The 20995-nt window shown below is 46.5% G+C and overlaps 1 protein-coding gene across 2 annotated transcripts in view; it reads left to right on the forward strand.

Moving 5' to 3' along the window:
* The window catches only part of ZNF333 (zinc finger protein 333), a 26499-nt gene extending 6769 nt beyond the window's left edge, over window positions 1-19730 (forward strand). For both annotated transcript variants that reach the window (XM_028499414.2, XM_028499422.2), the window contains exons 5-12: window positions 826-908; window positions 3979-4095; window positions 5309-5396; window positions 13503-13591; window positions 14196-14322; window positions 14739-14834; window positions 15336-15412; window positions 15915-19730. In XM_028499414.2, coding sequence (XP_028355215.1) covers window positions 826-908; window positions 3979-4095; window positions 5309-5396; window positions 13503-13591; window positions 14196-14322; window positions 14739-14834; window positions 15336-15412; window positions 15915-17012 — 1775 coding nt within the window. In that variant the 3' untranslated portion in view covers window positions 17013-19730. The remainder of the gene's footprint in view (window positions 1-825; window positions 909-3978; window positions 4096-5308; window positions 5397-13502; window positions 13592-14195; window positions 14323-14738; window positions 14835-15335; window positions 15413-15914) is intronic.
* The last annotated feature ends 1265 nt before the right edge of the window (window positions 19731-20995 follow it).

Genomic DNA, 20995 nt, shown 5'->3' on the forward strand with positions numbered 1-20995 from the left:
GTGGATGGATCTAGAGACTGTCATACAGAGTGAAGTAAGTCAGAAAGAGAAAAACAAATATCGTATATTAACGCATGTATGTGGAACCTAGAAAAATGGTACAGATGAACCGGTTTGCAGGGCAGAAGTTGAGACACAGATGTAGAGAGCAAACGTATGGACACCAAGGAGGAAAGCCGCGGGGGCTGGGGATGGTGGTGTGCTGAATTGGGCGATTGGGATTGACATGTATACCCTGAAGTGTATAAAATTGGTGACTAATAAGAACCTGCTGTATAAAAAAATAAATAAAATAAAATTTAAAAATTAAAAGAAAAGAATTTATGTGGATATGTTTTCATTTCTCTTGAGTATATACTTAGGTGTGGAATTGCTGGGTCATTTTTTAAACTTTTTGAAGAACTGCCAAACTGCTTTCTAGAATAGTCACACTATTTTACCTTCCCACCAGCGGTGCATGAGGGTTCCAATTTCTCCATATCATACAAACAATTATTGTCCAATTCCTCTTTAAACCAAACATTTCTTTGTGTGTTCCTTGTCTAATTGCTTTTTACTTGTTTGCCTGATAACACTGTCTGATAACGTCACTTTCAATCTCCATGGATTCCTTTGCTGGGAAAAAAGTCTCTCATTTCCACCTCATTCCCATCACTGCCCAATTCCTACTCTTTAGAGCCTCACTTTCTCACTGATACCTTCTTCCATTTCAGTACTGACCCAAGTTTAGGGTCAATATAAAAAAAATACATGTTGTGTGTGTGTCAATATCATGCCACTACTTCCTTCTGAAAGAAGGTAATTTTTTTTTCCAATTCATTTTAGACTGGGAATCTCAACTTAAACCCAAAGAGTCTACTCCTCTGCAGGATATTTTGGAGGAAAATTCATCCCATGATTTGCAAATGGTAAGATTCGTGGGTGATGATTCTTTACTCCCTCTCATAGAAGAAGTTGAAGAATACGTGAGTTGGACACGCACACCAGGGCCAGGCAGATATTTGAGGCAGGGCTTTTCCTCAAGGACTTGAAGTGTCTGGAGGGAGCATCCATGACCCATGAATTTGGGCAAATCCCACCTATCACTTAAGATTCTTTCTTCTTAGAAAGTTCCCCTGAGTAAACATTTCCATCAGTGAGAGTCAGACATCGATTGTATGCAGTGTGATTTACTCTTCAACAGTGATCAGAAACACGCTGTCTGTTAGAGATGCCCCATGTAAGTTCAGGATGTGAGAAAGCCTAGTGGTGGAACCTGCAACATCCTGGAAGAACTCGACCTGTCTGAATAAGGCACACCTTTGAAAATGCTGAAAACGTGCCCCTGACAAGGAGCATCCCTGGGTGACCTTTTTGTCATCAGCCACCGCTTGTCAGGAGCAAACTCTCCCGGGAGAGAAGCCACCTGCTGATTTAACCGTGGTGAGAAAGGCTCCTGGAGGAATTATAACTTGGATCTGAACAAGAGGACCTGCAGCAGAGAGGGCCACTCTGATTGTAAAGAATGTGGGAAAGTTGTCAGGGGTCCCACACCCCTAGGGAGACAAGTTGAGACCCCACACTGGAAGGAAGCCCTTGTCAAAGAGTGGAAAATCATTCAGAACCAGCTTGCACAGTATGGTGCGTGAGAAAATGCAGAGTCCTGCCATCCCCCCTTTGACCCTGAATTCCTGCCTTCCTAAACTACCGAGCCTCCAAGTTTGAGTTCCCATTCTTGGGGTTTTGAAGCTTAGGGTTAGGGCTAAGATTTGGATAGAGGGACATACAGAGCCCAGCTTCACCCTCAGGCTGGGCCTCTTTGTCCCAGAGCCAATGAGATATCTAGCTTCCCTCAATATGTGCCTCTCCACCTCTATCACGGATGGTGTCAGCCTCAGAGTGTCAGAGACACTGGCACAGTGCATGGGGTGGGGAGGCCGGGGTAGTAGAGACCCCTTTTCCATTCCTGTGCCCTGAGCACACAGAGCCTCAACCCTGCACAGCCTCATGAAGAGTGGGCTGCCAGGCAGTCCCTCTAGCGCCTGCATGGCTGGCATCAGACCCCAGGGCAGCCGAGCCCTCTCCTTAGTGCCCAGATCCTCCTTGTCCTTGGTTTACACTCTTGTTTCAGAAGAGAATGTCCTCCAGTAGCTGCTTGGGAAATGGCTCTGGCTTTTGAGACCTTAAGATCTGCAAATGTCTTACTGGAGCTGCTGGATCCCAGGGGCCTCATCTGATGTCGTTGTTGCAGTAACCCCATTATAGTGTCCTGTGTGCCATTATAGAGCTCTCGATTGATGCCTGCTGAGTGAAGGAGTGAACAGATGGGTGCTGGTAAAGACGGCTCCAGGCCCCTACCGGCACCATGCCTCAATCAGCAGATGGACCGTGTGAGGGAGGGAGTACGGGCCATGAGGGACAGGTGTCCTCTGTGGTTTCTGTGGGCTCTTTCCTCTCAATATGGGGTTCCAGCACTTTCCACAGAACTTCACTGCCAGCTCAGTAGTGAGTACTGAGTGTGGGAGAGGAGGGGCTTCTGCTGCATCTGGAAACACAGGCAGTCACAGAATGTTCTGAGTGGGCATAAGTGGTCCACTTCCTTCTATATAGAGGAATCCCACTACAGTTCCTTCTGTGTAGAGGAATCAAGCAGTTCATCCCTGAATATGTCCCTAAGTGGTCCAGTATATTTGAGGCTGGGAGTCAAATCCAGGCCTTTCTCTAGAGACTGCCGTCTTAGCCACCAGGGTCTTCTGCTTGAGGATCGCACATCCTGATACTTGGTCGATGTGGCTGAACCTTTGGTTATCCCTTCTAGGTCATGTGGGTGTCAGTGAGCCTTGTCACAATCGCTGGGGCCCCTTATGGCAGCTCTGAGGTCACGTGTGAATAAGTGCTGGTGGCCAGGGACAGACCAAGGCCCTGTAGCCCCAAAGAATGGGCATCTCCAGGCTCAGCCTTCCTACTGTCCCAGGGCCACCCACGCCACCTCTCCTGCACAACACCCAGCTCCTCAAGGCTGTGGTTTCACCTCTTTTGTTTTCTGCTGAATCCACAGTGCTTGTATTAGCAGTGGTCAATAAGTATGTGTTGAGCAAATAGGCGGAACTCCTAAAAACCTTCAAGAAGAGTGATCTGTGTCAGAATTATTCTGATTAAAACATTTGTCTCAAAATGGTACCCCCGGGATTTCAATTTACAGAGGTGACTGAGTGATGACATGGAGAGGCCAGTGACAGCGACTTACATTTCTTGAGAGGAGGGGGCTGGCCACGCCAACAGGGCCACACAAGGAAGCACCAGCATCGGTCAGGAGGCTGACAGGAGTGAGGGGAGACTCTAGGCCAGAGCCTTTATTGGTTTTCTGTAGGAAAGGCAAGGCAGGGCAGGGTAAACAGCTTAGGATTGGTGAGTTTGAGTAATAATTCTGGGGGATCTTGAGCCACAGGGGCTGTCCCCAGTTGTCTGGTACCTGGCCTTGGTGATTTAGGGCAGGCGGAATGTTGGCTTGGTGTGTGAGAACTAGATAAAGGAGGTGGTTCGGAGTACGAGCTGTGGATCACAGGGGAGATGTAAACACACAGGGGAGATGTGGCCATTAGTTTGGCCCTGTGGTTGATGGATGCCAGATAGACAAATATGGAATCTAAGAAAACATAGAATGAAGTTCATATTCAGAGCCAAGGGCTCCCAGCCTTTCTATAGAAACCTTTCTAGTAAAATATCTTGTAGCGCCTCCAAGGGCTTGTGGCCTAACCTCCAGACAGGGCCTCTCCAGAACCAGAAAGGGGTCAGGTCTGTCTCCAAGTCTCTGGCGTGATCAGTCCTCGTTGGTGGCAGGGGCCCACAGTGCAATAGGGGGAGTCACCAGGTATGAAACTACCGGGCCCACGTTCCCCAAATTCTGATGGCACTAGCCCCAAACTTAGGGTCTCTGAGGGTGAGAACAGCCTCCATACCTCCTCTGTCCTGCTCAGCACCCTCCATGCCTTTTCCCAGGGGCTGGGGCTGGACCTGAGGATGCAGATCAAGCCCATGATGGGAGAGAGGGGGACACCTCTGAGTCCAGGGGACCGGTCAGCTCTCCAGGAGTCACCTTGGTCTTCTGAAGACACAGTAAGCCTGGGAGGTGGTTTGCTGGGAGGGCCCCAGCCCCAGCCAGGAAAGCCTGGGGTTCAGGAGTTTTGTTAGGTGGGGAGGCAGGAGGGAGGGATGAATCTAGGGCCAACTGCCAACTGTTGGGGGAATTGGGAACATGCTGGAGGCCCAGGCTTACCTTCTGGTAGGAACTACTGGACACGCCGTGGCGTTCTGCGTTGAATGTAAATATCCCTAGTGTGATGTCAGGCCCAGAGCAGTCCTAGGGGAGGGGCTGGCAACTAGGGTCCAGGCCCTGCCTCTCTGGGTCCAGCCTTTCTTCGTCCAGTCCTTCCACCCTCATTCCCACCCTGTCCATGGCCAAGAAACCTACAGGAATGAGTGGGTCCAAGGGCTGTGTGAAGAGTGTCCAGGCCGGTAACCAAGCTCTTGGCTCAGGGCCCTGTGTTTTGGTACTGAGGTGGACAGAGTTACAGAGGAGGACACGTTAAGTTGTGCTATGAGCCCCGTGCTGAGGAGAAGGGGCCTCCTCTCACCTGTCCCTGCCCATCACCTGCCCTGAGGGACCTGCCACATTTACTTCCCATCCACCACCAAGTCCTACGAACTTTTCCTCCAAAATACAAACCTACCTCTGACCACTCCTTCCGTTCCTGGTGCCACCACCCTGCCCAGAGCCACCGTTATTTCTCCTGGACCCCCGGGAACTGCTCCTGACAGGGTCTGCTGCCGCTGGGTATCACCCTAGACACGGAGGCCAGAGGCATCCCTTAGAAATGCAAGTCAGTTCAAATACCCTTCCCAAGGGAGTGGCTGGCGGTAGAGGAGAGTTCAGGTCCTTTCTCCCACAGCAGGGCTTCCCCTCCGGGATAGTTTACTAACGTCCCCTCATTTTCAGGGGTCCACCTCTGCATCCCGCGTCTACCCCTCAATCTGCTGGCCATCCACTGCCCCTCTTTGCTCCAGCATTTCCCCCACTACCGGAGGCTGCTCAGGGGAGGCCTCCCCTACCCAGGCCCCCTCTCTCCATCCCATCTTGGAGTTGAAATTCCATGACAGTGGTTAACTTTATACTGAAGAATTGTAAACCTGGACAAGGGAACAGGGCCTGTCCCTGTATGTTCAGTGTGTACCCCAAAACAGGGCCAGTCATGCCCATTCAGTCTGGGTGAGCAGGTGTGAGTGGATCCCACCGGCTGTGTGAGTAATATGTTCCTGTCACTCTGTCCAGGGGCTGAAGGTGGCTGTGCAGATTCAGAGGGTGGCCACGCCGGAGCCTGCGCTACGCCTCCTCCACCTGTTGGGGTCTGGGGGTTCTGGTGAGTGAGAGCTGGGTGGAATTGACAGCCAGAGGGCCCTGCTGTGCTGTGTTGTGTCTGGGAACTTGCATCCGCCACCTTTTCCTCTGACTGCAGTCGTTGCCATAGGGAGAGACTATATGAAGCGATCTCTCATTATTTACATATGCAAGGGGAAAGGCACTTTCTAGGGATTGTGGGCTGGGATTCTTTTTTTGTTTCTTTTGGTCTCAGATCTTTCTGTTATGGAAGAGCAGTCCCCACTCAACTATGGCAAAGGCCAGACCTCTTTTGGGGCACGGTTAAATTCTCCACTGCGCAAGCATGTTGATGCTGAAGGTTACAGCTGAATTTACTATAAGTGGCACATGTTTGAACTGAGCTTTTAAAAAATGAGACTAAAAGCCACATCTCCTGAGAAGTGGGGGAAAAAATTAATTCTGGAGGACAAATACCATTGTAGCTTGAATTGCAAGGCTTGTTTCCTTCCATCTTGCCTTATTGTAAGAATAATAAATTTTGTTTATTAATCATATCATCCAGTCTTGCATTTGGAATCTGTATTATGCCACTGACAGGAAGTAATTCTTAGATTTGGGTTATATGTTGTTGTTCTGTATATTTTTGGCACGCCTTCTGGGCCAGGCTCTGCTATAATGTACTCATTTTATGTTTGTTTTTTTTTAATTTTTATTAGAGTATAGTTGATTTACAATGTTGTATTACTTTCTGCTGTACAGAAAAGTGAATCAGTTACATATATCCGTATATCCACTCTTTTTTAGATTCTTTTCCCTTATAGGTCATTACAGAGTATTGAATAGAGTTCCCCTTGTTTTTAAATTTTTATTAGAGTATAGTTGATTTACAATGTTGTGTTACTTTCTGCTGTACAGAAAAGTGAATCAGTTACATATATCCGTATATCCACTCTTTCTAGATTCTTTTCCCTTATAGGTCATTACAGAGTATTGAATAGAGTTCCCCGTGCTATATAGTAGGTCCTTATTAGTTATCTATTTTATATATAGTAGTGTGTATATGTCAATCCCAGTCTCCCAATTTATCCCTCCCCCCCTTTCCCTCCTGGTAACCATAAGATTGTTTTCTACATCTGTGACTCTATTTCTGTTTTGTCAATAACTTCATTTGTACCATTTTTTTTAGATTCCACATATAAGTGATACCATATGATATTTGTCCTTCTCTGTCTGACTTACTTTACTCAGTATGGCAATCTCTAGGTCCATCCATGTTGCTGCAAATGGCATTATTTTGTTCTCTTTTATGGCCGAGTAATATTCCATTGTATATATATACCACATCTTCTTTATCCATTCTTCTGTCGATGGATATTTAGGTTGGTTCCATGTCCTGACTATTGTAAATAGTGCTGCAGTGAACCTTGGGGTGCATGTATCTTTTCGAATTATGGTTTTCTCCGGATGTATGCCCAGGAGCAGGATTGCAGGATCATATGGCAGCTCTATTTTTAGCTTTGTAAGGAACCTCCATACTGTTCTCCATAGTGGCTGTACCAATTTACATTCCCACCCAGCAGTGTAGGAGGGTTCCCTTTTCTCCACTCCCTCTCCAGCGTTTATCGTTTGTAGACTTTTTAATCATGGCCATTCTGACCTGTGTGAAGTGATACCTCATTGTAGTTTTGAGTTACATTTCTCTAATAATTAGTGATGTTGAGCATCTTTTCATGTGCTTTTTGGCCATCTGTGCCATAAAGTACTCTTGAAGTACTTGGTGTGCTCTGTGCTTTTGAAGTACTCCGGAAGGTACTCTTGAAGTACTCACCGCTGTCATCCTGTGGTGAGATGGGCACTGGAAAACAATTGCAGACCAAACCCTGAGGCCCTCCCCCATGGAGTCCACAGTCTGGCTTGGTGGTCAGATTTTTAAATGGAGACTGGAATGCAATGGAAGCATATAACAAGAGGGCTTTATCTTGGGGGGCAGAGAGGAGCTCTGGGAAATTTAAGTTTAGACCAAGTTTCTTAACTGCAGCACTCCTGACATAGGGGCTGGATCTCTGTGGTGAGGGCCGTCCTGCCTGTTGTAGGATGTTTAGCAGCATCCCTGGCCGCCACTCACTAGCTGGCAGTACCACCTCCCCCTGTATTCGTTTGCTAGGGCTCCCATAACAAAGTACCACAGGCTGGGTGGCTTAAACAACAGAACTTTGTTTTCTCACAGTTTTGGAGGACAGAGGTCCAAGATCAAGATGCTGGCAGGGATGATTTCTCCTGAGGGCCGTGATCTGTTCTTTGGCTTGTTGATGTCCGTCTTCTTCCTGCATTTTCCTTCTGTATGTGTCCGTGTCCAAATTTCCACCAATTACATTGGGTTAGGACCCATCCTACTGACCTCATTTTAATTTAATGACCTCTGAAAAGACCCTATGTCCAAATACAGTTATATTATGAGATTCTAGGGGTTAGGACTTCAACATATGAATCTTTGGAGGGACACAATTCAGCCCATAACACCCTAGTCATGACGACCAAAGACGTCTTCAGGTGCTATGGATTGTCCCCCTCTAATGTATATGTTGATGCCGTAACCTCCCATGTGGCTGTATTGGAGACAGGGCCTTTAAGGAGGTTGTTAGGGTTAAATGAGGTCTTAAGGGTGGAGCCCTGATCACATAGAACTGGTGTCCTTATAAGAACAGGAAGAGAAAAAGCAGAGTTCTCCGCCATGTGAGGACACAGTGAGAAGGCAGATGTCTGCCAGCCAGGAAGAGCATTCTCACCAGAGCCGGACCATGCTGGCACCCTGATCTCAGACTTCCAGCCTCCAGAACTGTGAGAAAATAAAATTCTGTTGTTTAAGCCACCCAGTCTGTGGTATTTTGTTACAGCTGCCCGAGCTAAGATACTAGACACTGCCACCTGACCTCTGGGGACAGGGGTGGCTTAAGACCATAATAATTACTATATCGTTTAGATGTTGGTCTGTTTGGAAGTTTGGGGAGAGGAGTTCAGGCCTAGGAATGGCATCTGTAAAATCCACTGGGGACCAGGGAAGAAGAGCCTGGTCTTTCAGCACCTGGGAGGAGGATGGGCCTCAGGAGGATACGAGTGGTGGGTGAAGGCAGTTAGGAAAAGGATGGTGGTGGCCTAGACTTGAGGGTGAGTGTGGAGTAGGTGTGTCAGGGGTCCCTAAGGCCACTCCCAGTTTTGACAATTTGCTAGGAGGACTCAGGGCTTAGCTTACAGTTGTACTCATGGCTATGATTTATTCCAGTGAAGGGATGGAGAGCAAAATCAGCAAAGGGAAAAGGCTCATGGGGTGAAGTCTGGAGGAATTCAGGCACAAGCTTCTGGAGTCCTCTTCCAAAGGAGTCGCATGGGACACACTTAATTCCTCCAGCAACAAGCTGTGACAACACTTGTGCAGTGTTATCTACAGGGAAGTTCATTAGAGACTCAGAGCCCAGGGTTTTCCCTGGGGGCTGGTCATGTAGGCACCCTCTGCCTAGCACATACCTAAATTCCAGACTTCCAGAAGGAAAACAGGCATTTAGCATAAATCGCACTGTTTGTACAGTTTAAGCAGAGAGTGAGCCCCTCTTATCAGTTAGGGTGGTAGGAACCGTCTCGAAATCCAAGTTCCCAGAAGCCAGCTAAGGGTCAACCTTGCTGGCAGGCCTTGCTGAAGAGAGCAGTCAGGCCTGCTGTGTTAACTCTTGTCTGCACAGCAGGGAAGCTAGGAACCATGTAAGATGTACACAGGAGGTCCAGTTGAGATAGTTTGATGAGTCATGTGTGCATTCGTTTACCAGACATTCCAGGGCATTTTTATGTGCCAAGCATGGTTGGGGAGTGAGCGTGTAGCAAAAGGAAAAGGACCCCAGGCTTGTTCTTCCGAAGCTGCCAGTCCATTGGGGGAGACGGAAGATAATCACCTAAGGAAGCAAAAAAAAAAAAAAAAAAAGTAGCTGGTTATAGGTAGGTAAGGGCTGTGAAGAAAGGAGAGGGTCTTTTTAGAGAAAAGAAGTGTATTGGGGAGGAGAGACACTCCGAAGGAGTGACATTTAAGTGGGTCCAAATGAGAAGGTATGATATAGGCATTCCCCATAGCAGGGACAGGGTGGGAGGAAGGGGAATGGGGTGGGTGGAGGTGGGGAGGTGGGTGTAGAAATGTCCTCACTCATTTCTTTTTTTTTTTTTTTTGACTGATTGTTGGGGTCAGAGGGGGTGGGATTGCTCATCTGAGATCAGGGACATTGGAAGAAGTACAGGCTTTGAGAAGAAGATTATGAGTGCATTTTTTTTTTTTTTTGGATGGAGTGGATGGAACAACAGAAATTTCTATCGCGCAGTTAGGAAAAGGATGGTGGTGGCCTAGACTTGAGGGTGAGTGTGGAGTAGGTGTGTCAGGGGTCCCTAAGGCCACTCCCAGTTTTGACAATTTGCTAGGAGGACTCAGGGCTTAGCTTACAGTTGTACTCATGGCTATGATTTATTCCAGTGAAGGGATGGAGAGCAAAATCAGCAAAGGGAAAAGGCTCATGGGGTGAAGTCTGGAGGAATTCAGGCACAAGCTTCTGGAGTCCTCTTCCAAAGGAGTCGCATGGGACACACTTAATTCCTCCAGCAACAAGCTGTGACAACACTTGTGCAGTGTTATCTACAGGGAAGTTCATTAGAGACTCAGAGCCCAGGGTTTTCCCTGGGGGCTGGTCATGTAGGCACCCTCTGCCTAGCACATACCTAAATTCCAGACTTCCAGAAGGAAAACAGGCATTTAGCATAAATCGCACTGTTTGTACAGTTTAAGCAGAGAGTGAGCCCCTCTTATCAGTTAGGGTGGTAGGAACCGTCTCGAAATCCAAGTTCCCAGAAGCCAGCTAAGGGTCAACCTTGCTGGCAGGCCTTGCTGAAGAGAGCAGTCAGGCCTGCTGTGTTAACTCTTGTCTGCACAGCAGGGAAGCTAGGAACCATGTAAGATGTACACAGGAGGTCCAGTTGAGATAGTTTGATGAGTCATGTGTGCATTCGTTTACCAGACATTCCAGGGCATTTTTATGTGCCAAGCATGGTTGGGGAGTGAGCGTGTAGCAAAAGGAAAAGGACCCCAGGCTTGTTCTTCCGAAGCTGCCAGTCCATTGGGGGAGACGGAAGATAATCACCTAAGGAAGCAAAAAAAAAAAAAAAAAAAAGTAGCTGGTTATAGGTAGGTAAGGGCTGTGAAGAAAGGAGAGGGTCTTTTTAGAGAAAAGAAGTGTATTGGGGAGGAGAGACACTCCGAAGGAGTGACATTTAAGTGGGTCCAAATGAGAAGGTATGATATAGGCATTCCCCATAGCAGGGACAGGGTGGGAGGAAGGGGAATGGGGTGGGTGGAGGTGGGGAGGTGGGTGTAGAAATGTCCTCACTCATTTTTTTTTTTTTTTTGACTGATTGTTGGGGTCAGAGGGGGTGGGATTGCTCATCTGAGATCAGGGACATTGGAAGAAGTACAGGCTTTGAGAAGAAGATTATGAGTGCATTTTTTTTTTTTTTTGGATGGAGTGGATGAAACAACAGAAATTTCTATCGCACAGTTCTGAGGTCAGAAGTCTGAAATCAAGGTGTCAGCAAGGCCATGCTTCCTGTGAAACCTGTAGGGAAGGAAATAATCTTTCTTGCCTCTTCCTAGCTTCTGGCGGTTGCTGTAAGCCTCAGTATTCCTTGGCTTGTGGATGCATCGCTCCCATCTCTGCCTGCCTTGCCACGTGGCTTTCTCCCCTGATTTGGTATCTCTTCTCCTCTTATAAGGACACCATTTGTATTGGATTAAGGGCCCTCTACTCCACCATAATTTTATCTTAACATCTGCAAAAACCCTATTTCCAAGTAAGGTCATATTCTGAGGTACTGGGGGTTAGGACTTGTTATTTTTTGGCGGGACACAGTTCAACTCATAACAGTCTGCTCTCTGGACCCCCCAAATTCCTATCCTCCTTACATGCAAAATACAGTCATATGATCCCAACATCCCCAAAGTTTTTACCCATTCCAGCATCAACTCTGTCTAAAGTCTCATCTAGATATTGACTCAGAATGTCCCAAATCTTGTCATCTAAATAATCTAAATCAGGTATGGTGAGACTGGGGGTGTGATCCATCCTGGGGGCATAATTCCTCTCCATCTGTAAATTGGTAAAACCAGAAAACAGGTTCTCTGCTTCCAAAATACAATGGTGGGGCAGGCATTGGATAGACATTCCTGTTCCCAAAGGGAGAGGAAACAAGGGTCCCAGGTCTCACTTAAGTTTGAAACCCAGCAGGGCAAGTTCAAAGCCTAAGAATGATCTTCTGTGGCTTAAATCTCTGTCCTCCGCCTGGTGGGGCAACAGGCCCCCCCCCCCAACTCATTTTGGATGTTTCATTCGTATTCGCCCAGGTAGATGAGTGGAGATATCGGAGCCAATGTTTGGGTATATGGTTCTGGAGTGCAGATGTGAGAGTCAGCCTGGAGATTTGGGCCTTGTCAGGTAGTTGGGAATTGATGCCTAGAGCCGGGGACGGTGCCTTCCGAGGCGGAGACTACAAGGTGAGAAGAGGAAGGTGTGCGCCATGGGGACACCAGCAAGTGATGGAGCAGGAGCCTATACAGGAAACCGGGAGGGAGGCTGGGGGGGTGGGCACTGAAGCCCAGGGGGGTCGGTTTTAAGATGGAGGGATTGGATGACTGAACATTTCAACTAGATCCCCACTCTGGATGGAGGTCACAGGTGATCCTAGTGAGGTGCTGGTCCTTGAAATGGTGATGTTGGGAAGTAAGAGGTGAGAAAATAGATACAGAGATTGCCCACGATGGGGAACAGAGAGATAGAACAGTAGCTAGAGGGAAGTGTGGAGTATTACAACTTGAATTGTGACCCCCCCCGCCAAAAAGCTATATTGAAGTCCTAACCATCAGTACCTGTGAATGTGACCTTATTTGGAAATAGGGTCTTTGTAGATGCCATCAAGTTAAGATGAGGTCATGATGGTGGGCCCTAATCTAATATGAATGGTGCCCTCGTAAGAAGGGGAAAATGCCGTGTGAAGACAGTGACACACAGGGGGGAGGACAGCCATGTGATGACAGAGGCAGAGATTGGAGGGACACGCAGTTACAAGCCCAGGGTTGACCTTCACCACCAGAAGCCAAGAAGAGGCAAGGAAGGACTCTACCCAGAGTCTCAGAGAGAGTGTGACCCTGCCCACACCTTGATTTTGGGCTTCTGGCCTCCAGAACTCCGAGAGAATACATTTCTGTTGCTTTAAGCCACCCAGTTGTGGTATTTTGTTACAGCAGCCCCGGGAAACTAATGACATGGGGTCAGGGATTGGACGTGATTCAGGTTTAATTACCAAGGGGAAAGGTCCCATCGAGAGGGGAGGTGAGGGTGCAGGGAGACAAGGGTTGGCTGGGGAATCACTTGCTCCTCTGTAACAGGCCAGAGTGAGGAGGCCTGGTGCGGATGAGGTATGTTATCGATTTGAAGGCAGGAAAGGAAGGATGCTTCCTTCTCGGGCACACTCACAGGGAGGTGGCGGTTTCTCTGTCCCCTACTTGTGGTAAGTCCTGGGGTGCTATCGGCCCTGCAGAGTCGGGGCAGAGGAGGGGGCCCAGCAGCTAGGGTGGAACAGCTGACCCAGGGCTGAATCAAGGGGGAGAAAGGGGTGCCCCAGAAACTTCAGAGTCTGTTGGTGAATTGAGACTGTGGCTCCAGAGATTTGGAGCAGAGGAAACGTGTGTGTGCATGTGTGAGTGAGTGTGTGCATGTGTGTCTTTGTGTATGTCTGTATATTTCTGTGTGTTTGTGTGTGTGGTTGTCAGTGTGGGTATGTGCATACTGTATATGCATGGTGTGTCTGTGTGTATGTAAACATTTGTGTAAGTGTATGCATGCATGTGTACTAGTGTGTGTGAGTGTACATGTGTGCCCAAGCAACTGGGAGTGTGTGCAAGCATATGTGCATGCATCTCTCTGTGTACATTACATGTGTGTGTCCCTGGGAGTGTGTGCATATGTGTGTGTACATGAGGTCATTCACGGGGTGGGCAGCCCTTGGCCCTGCAAGTGGGGTCACTGGGCCAGGCCCAGACCCTCACGGCTCCCCTCTTCTCCTGCAGCAGTGCCTGCTCAGGACCCCACCTGGCTCTGGGAGGAGAGCACAGAGGAAGAAGCCGTGGCTCCTGCGACACTGAACACTTGTCTGCAGGTAAGTAACAAATACTTGTTCTTCTTGCTTTGCCTCCTTGTCCCCTTCCCCTGTCTGGGAGTTTCTTGACCCCAGAGGACTGGTCTCCAGGCTTCCAGGCACTGGGCCTCTAGCGGTGGGTGGGCAGTGACCCCAATCCCTCATTCAGGCCTTCCCCCGGTTATCAAGGGCCATGTTCAGCTGAATGTCAGGAGAGAAAGCAGGGCGAGGATGTGAGCTGTCCTTGTCTTATAGTCATCATGGTCTCCCAAGAGCAAACAGTTGTCATTTACCAAACATTTTTCTCTTGCCTGTAACATGATCAAGTCTGCTGGACCCTGGAGCTAGAGGGGGAGGGCTTCACAGTTAGTTGTTAATAACTAAGTCCTGTCATGAAGTTGAGGTCCTTTGCTGCCACCCCTTGGGATGCTGTCATTTAGGAGTAGGACCCAGAGTAGATGGAGAAGATTTCTAGTTCTGAGGCCTGAGCTGAGAGACCTCAGAACTGTGTCTGAACATCCTCTACATGGAGGTTTCCCTTCCCCAGGCCTGCAAGCCCCCCACTGTCCTCTTGAGTATTGGTCGGGGTGGCCCCTGGCTGAGCAGGGATGGGTGTGCGTTTTAGGAACCAGTCACCTTTGCGGATGTGGCCGTGCTGTTCACACCGGAAGAATGGCTGTTTCTAGACTCTGCTCAGAGAAGCCTGTACAGAGACGTGATGCTGGAGAACTATAGGAACCTGGCCTCTGTGGGTAAGGCTGGCCTCGCTGCTTCATCCACACACTTGCGCAGCTACTGTGGTTTCCTGGAACTGTGCTGGTTTCAGAAATCGAGAGGTGAAGAGACAGGAAGGTCCTGCCTTCATCGTGCTTATAGTCTAGTGGTTTCCTCTTGGAAATGAAGATCTGTCCATTGTTTCTGGTCTTCTCAAGTGTGTCCCTGAGCCAGGCGCTGGGTTTTGGGGACTGGAGAGTCCCACTGTCCTTCGGGACCCAGTGAGGGAGCTTGTACTTTGGTTCCTTAGTGAAAGAGCTCGGCCGTGCCATCAGAATATAGGTGCGCCCATTTTGCTATTCCCATCTCCAGTGACCCTAAAGACTTCAGAATATCGGCTCCCATTGCATGGCAGGCACAGTTGCTCATACCCTGCATCTTTTCCCACGAGCAGGAGATCAGCTCTGCAAAGCCAGTACGTTTTCCCATTTGGAGCAAAGAGAAGAGCTGTGCGTCACTGAGAGAGGGATCTTCCCAGGAACCCACTTAGGTGAGCACCAGGCAGATTAGGGGTGCTTAGTGCCTTTGATGGGGAAGGCTGTTGGGTTGAGCTCCCTCAGTAAATTCCACTTTCTTTCCTCTTTCCCTTCCCTTTTTATCTCTAATGCTTTACTCTGTCTTCATAGAAAGATTTATCCTACCTCCTTTTCACATTTAGTACTTCCATGTGTATAATTTCATCCAGTTCCTCCCCACTGTATGTTCTTACTAATACTTTCTCTTAACATCAGTCCCAGTCTTCATAGAATCCCTTCTTAGTAAGTTATCTGCTATTTCCATTCCTTGTTCCTATGATTACGTGACTCCTCACATAGCCAAACACCTTAAAATTTTCCTTTACTCTCTGATACGTTCCTCTTATTCATAGTTTCTTCCCATATTTAGGATAGGTATTAAAAAAAATCTGCACATGCCTAGCTTTTTTTGTCATCTTGATCCCACACTTTCCTTCTCTGTGCACTTAATATTTCCTCCCCTGAATTCATTCCAGAACCTCAACTTCAACCCCAAGACTCAATTCCTAACCAAGATATTTTTGCAGAGATTCCATCCATTGGCATGAAAAGGGTAAGGCGTAAAGGGATTATTCTTGTTCCTCTACAGTAGGAAATGTCTGGGGTTGCTGTAGGTTAGAAACACAAGAAACCCAGAGAGAGATTCAAGGCAAGTGATACTCACCTAGGAGAAAGCAGTTTCTTGGGAGAGAGTCTGTGAATGTCATGAATTGGGGAAAAACTCTAAATGTAGATCAAGATGTGGCTTTACAGAGTTCCCAAAGCTAACCATTTTCGTAAATCTGACACAGATGTAGAGCATTTAAAACTTAATTTAGCCTTACGCAATTCAGAAAAAGTCTACATCTAAGAAGCCCCATGAAAGTAATGAAAATGATAGCTCTTTGTGGCAGAGTATCTGCTTGAAGGAACTCAGGGTAGAAATGGTATAGATACACTAAAATGGTAAAAGCTTCAGCTATAGGAATATCTCTTTCCTACACTCAGTTCACTTGGGGGAGAATATCTGTGAATGCAATAAAGCCTCTGGTCTTCCCATTTTCCTCAATTGACAGGAGCAGCTTCAGACTGGAGAAAAACTCTATAAATGCAATGTTCTAGGGGAGCCTATTAACAGCATCAAACCACTTTTTCAGTACCAGAGAATTCCTGCAGGAGGGAACCCCTGTGAATGCCGAGAGAGTGGAAAATCCTTCTTCCAAACCGCTCACCTAATCGTGCCTGAGAAAATCCATAGTGGGGATAAAACCTATTCATGTAACAAATGTGAAAAATCGTTCAGATACAGCTCTGATCTCATCAGGCACGAGAAGACTCACACTGCGGAGAAGTGCTTCGAGTGTCAGGAGTGCAGGCAGGCCTTCAAGTATTCCTCGAATCTGCGGCGGCACATGAGAACTCACACTGGAGAGAAACCCTTCGAGTGCAGTCAGTGTGGGAAAACCTTCACGAGGAACTTTAACCTGATCTTGCACCAGAGAAACCACACGGGTGAGAAGCCCTACGAATGTAAGGACTGTGGGAAAGCTTTCAACCAGCCCTCCTCTCTGAGGAGCCACGTGAGAACTCACACCGGAGAGAAGCCTTTTGAATGTGGCCAGTGCGGGAAAGCCTTCAGGGAACACTCATCACTGAAGACACACCTGCGGACCCACACCAGAGAGAAACCGTACAAATGTAACCAGTGTGGGAAGCCCTTCCGGACGAGCACTCACCTGAACGTACATAAGAGGATCCACACAGGGGAGAAGCTTTATGAGTGCGCCACCTGCGGGCAGGTCTTGAGTCGTCTCTCAACCCTTAAGAGTCACATGCGGACGCACACGGGAGAGAAGCCCTACGCGTGTCAGGAGTGTGGGCGAGCCTTCAGTGAGCCCTCATCCCTCAGGAAACACTCGAGGACCCACACCGGCAAGAAGCCCTACGCGTGTCAGGAGTGTGGGCGAGCCTTCGGCCAGTCTTCACACCTTATCGTACATGTAAGAACCCACACTGCAGGGAGACCCTACGAATGTAATCAGTGTGAGAAAGCCTTCAGGCACAGCTCTTCACTTACCGTGCATAAAAGGGCTCACGCCAGGAGAGAAAACGTCAGGACTGGCGGCCTGCCTTTATCAGTGTCTCTTGCGTACGGTGGGCCACATGCTGATTAACTTCCAATTTGTAAAAACATAAACATCCAAGGCTGTGATCATCTCTCATAGTACTCGTTAAGCGACATCCCATGTTTCAATGTATAATATTTTCATTTTGGTTTAATTCTCCATATTGTCTTAGTTTCTTTTACCACTTATTCTTTGACACACGAGTTAAATGGAATTAGGTTTTTAAATAAAAGTACATGGGTATATTTTTATAGAGGTATAATTGTAGTGAAATGCATAAATCTTAAGTGTACAGTTGGATGAGTTTGACAGATGTATACTTGTATGTAATCAATACTCCATTCAGGATATAGACTGTTTCTGTCGTCCTGGAAATTCCTGCATATATATGGGTGTTTCTTTTTAGTTGCCTTTTTGTTGTTGGTTTCTAATTTAATTACACTCTTAGCAGGGTGTGTGGTCTTTATGTTGTTGAATGTTAAGTATTTGTGGAGATTTGCTTTTAGGTCTAGTGTGGCATGTCCTGCTAGTTGCCTACCAAAATTGCCCCTTCTTGCTTACAAAAGCAGTTAGGTTTTTTTTTTGTTCAGATTGGGACTGTGCACTATTTTGTGGGTGTGTGTGTGGCTTAAAACAACAGAATTTTACTCTCTCACAGTTCTGGAGGGAAGAAGTTGAAATCAAGGTGTCTGCAGGGCCACACTGCCTCTAAATGCTCTAGGGGAGGTTCCTTCCTTACCTCTTCCAACTTTTGGTGGCTCCAGGTGTTCCTTGGCTTGTGGCAGCATCTCTCCCATCTCTGCCTCCGTTTTCAAATGGCCTTCTCCTCTGTGTGTCTGTGTCTTTTCCTCTTCTGTCTCTTATAAGGACACTTGTCATTTGATTTAGGGTCCACCCATATATCCAGGATGGTCTCATCTCGAGATCTTTAATTACATCTGCAAAGACCCTTTTCCAAATCAGATCACATCCATAGTTTCCAGGTGGACATATCTTTTGTGGGGGCATCATTCAAACCACAACACCATCAGGGAATGTGCACTATTAAAACACCTCCATATTCCTGTCCTTCTTGCTGCCAGGTGAGGCCACATCCTCCAGTCCTGGCCAGTATGAGACATCGCTGGGTGTGAGTCCTGGGAAAGATGTTGCAAAGGAGTGGTTTCATTTAGCCAGATCCTTCTCCTTCTTGCTTTCTGTACAAGCAGACACCGTGTCCAGGGCTAGAGGAGCCATCCTGTGACCATGAGGGTGAAAGCCACAGGCTAAAGAGAGTGTGGCCAGAAGTCACAACCATCCTGGTTCCCCAGTTGGTGTCCTTGTATGGCTGTACCAGCCCTGGATTGTTTATTTCTGGACATTCTGTTACACGAATAAGATGTACTTCTTACTGGCACATGACATTGTCTTTTTGTGGGGGAGTGTGGGGGAAGGCAGGGATGGGTTTATTATGGCTGAAGGCAGTCTCTAACTGATGCACTTAGTATATGGTCAGTTTTTATAAATGCTTCGTGGGTAGTTGAAATCAATGTATTCTACATATATTAACTAGATGGAGCATATAATTTGTGTTTAAAAGTCTTTTTACACATTTTAAAATATTGGTCTCTGTCTTAGCTCAGGCTGCTATAACAAAAATACTGTTGACTTGGTAACTTATAAACAACAGAAATTTATTTCTCACAGTCCTGGAGGCTGGAAGTCCAAGATCAAGGCTGGTAGATTTGACGTCTGGTGAGGGCCCACTTCCTGGTTCATAGATGGCCATATTCTCGCTGTGTCCTCATGTGGCAGAAGGGGAGCAAGAGAGCTCTCTGGGGTCTCATTTATAAGGGCACTGATCCCATTCATGAAGGCTGCATCTCCATGACCTAGTTACCTCCCAAGGGCCCCACCTCTTAATACCATTCTCTTGGGGCTGAGGCTTCAGCATGTGAATTTTGGGGAGCACAAACATTCAGTCCTTAGCAGTTTCTGATCTATCATGTACTGAGAAAGCTACATTAAACTCTCCCACCATAAGTATGGATTACTGAATAAGTCTTGTAATTCCGTCAATTTTAAGTTTCATATATTTTGAAGAAATGGAATTAAATGAAAAGATTTTTGACATTTTATAAGTTTCCAGATAATTGTTCCTTTTATTCGTATAGTGACCATCTTTCTCCCTAGCAATGAATATTCAACCATTCAGCATCATACTAGCAAATAGTTATTTAGCGCTTACTATTACTAGATAGTAGCTACTACCCTAAACTTCGCATCTTTTAGGTTATTTAGTCCTCACAGACTTTCAGGAAGGTACTGGTTATTATCCCCAATTCACAGATGAGGAAACTGAGGCCTGGAAAGTTGAGGTGAGTTTACAGAGGTATGCAAGGTGGTAAGTGACAGAGTCTGGCTCTCTCTACAGAGCTTCACCCCAGGGGGCCATTCTCCATTTTAACCTGTACTAACATGATTCTATTTTTGTGTTTTAAAGTTCTTTAATTGAGGCATAACTTAGGTAAAATTTCATAAGTTTTAGTGTATACCTTAATGAATTTTATATATGTCTAGACCACCCGCATCAAATATAAAATATTTTATCTCCCTGAAGTGTCCCTTGGGCCCTACCCCACTCAGTAAGCCCCATCATCAGAGGTAACCAGTTTTCTGACTTCTATCACCATAAATCTGTTTTTCCTGTTCAGAGAAATAGAACCACACAATATGCCGTCTTGTGTCTGGTGTTTTCACTTAATATAGTGCCCATGAAATTTATCTTTGTCACATTATCAGAAGTTTATTCTTTTTTAAAAATTTAATTTTATTTTTTTACATCTTTATTGGAGTATAATTGCTTTACAATGTTGTGTTAGATTCTACTGTATAGCAAAGTGAATCAGCTATATGTATACATATATCCCCATATTCCCTCTCGCTTACGTCTCCCTCCCAGCCTCCCTATCCTACCCCTCTAGGTGGTCACAAAGCACCGAGCTGATCTCCCTGTGCTATGCAGCTGCTTCCCGCTAGCTATCTATTTAACATTTGGTAGTGTATATATGTCAATGCTACGCTCTCACTTCGTCCCAGCTTATGCTTCCTCCTCCCTGTGTCTACAGCCCATTCTCTACATCTGTGTCTTTATTCCTGTCCTGCTCCTAGGTTCATCAGAACCTTTTTTTTTTTTAGATTCCATATGTATGTGTTAGCATATGGTATTTGTTTGCTTTTTCTGACTTACTTCACTGTATGACAGACACTAGGTCCATCCCCCTCACTAAAAATAACTCAATTTCATTTCTTCTTATGGTTGAGTAAAAATCCATTGTACATATGCGCCATATCTTCTTTATCCATTCATCTGTTGATTGACACTTAGGTTGCTTCCGTGTCCTGGCTATTGTAAACAGTGCTGCAGTAAACATTGCGGTACATGTCTCTTTTTGAATTATGGTTTTCTCAGGGTATATGCCCAGTAGTGGGATTTATTGGCAATCTGTATATCTTCTTGGAGAAATGTCTATTTAGGTTTTCTGCCCATTTTTTGGATTGGGTTGTTTGTTTTTTCGATATTAAGCTGCATAACCTGCTTGTATATTTTGGAGATTAATCCTTTGTCAGTTGCTTCATTTGCAAATATTTTCTCCCATTCTGAGGGTTGTCTCTTCGACTTGTTTATGGTTTCCTTTGCTGTGCAAGAGCTTTGAAATTTCATTAGGTCCCATTTGTTTAATTTTGTTTTTATTTCCATTTCTCTAGGAGGTGGGTCAAAAAGGATCTTGCTGTGATTTATGTCATTGATTGTTCTGCCTATGTTTTCCTCTAAGAGTTTCAGAGTGTCTGGCCTTACATTTCAGGTCTTTAATCCATTTTGAGTTTATTTTTGTATATGGTGTTAGGGAGTGTTCTAATTTCTAACTTTTACATGTAGCTGTAAAAGTATGAAACAGTTTTCCCAGCACCACATATTGAAGAGGCTGTCTTTTCTCCATTGTATATTCTTGCCTCCTTTATCAAAGATAAGGTGACCGTATGTGCGTGGG

The sequence above is a fragment of the Physeter macrocephalus genome, chromosome 2 (assembly GCF_002837175.3).
Source record: "Physeter macrocephalus isolate SW-GA chromosome 2, ASM283717v5, whole genome shotgun sequence".
Lineage (NCBI taxonomy): Eukaryota > Metazoa > Chordata > Mammalia > Artiodactyla > Physeteridae > Physeter > Physeter macrocephalus.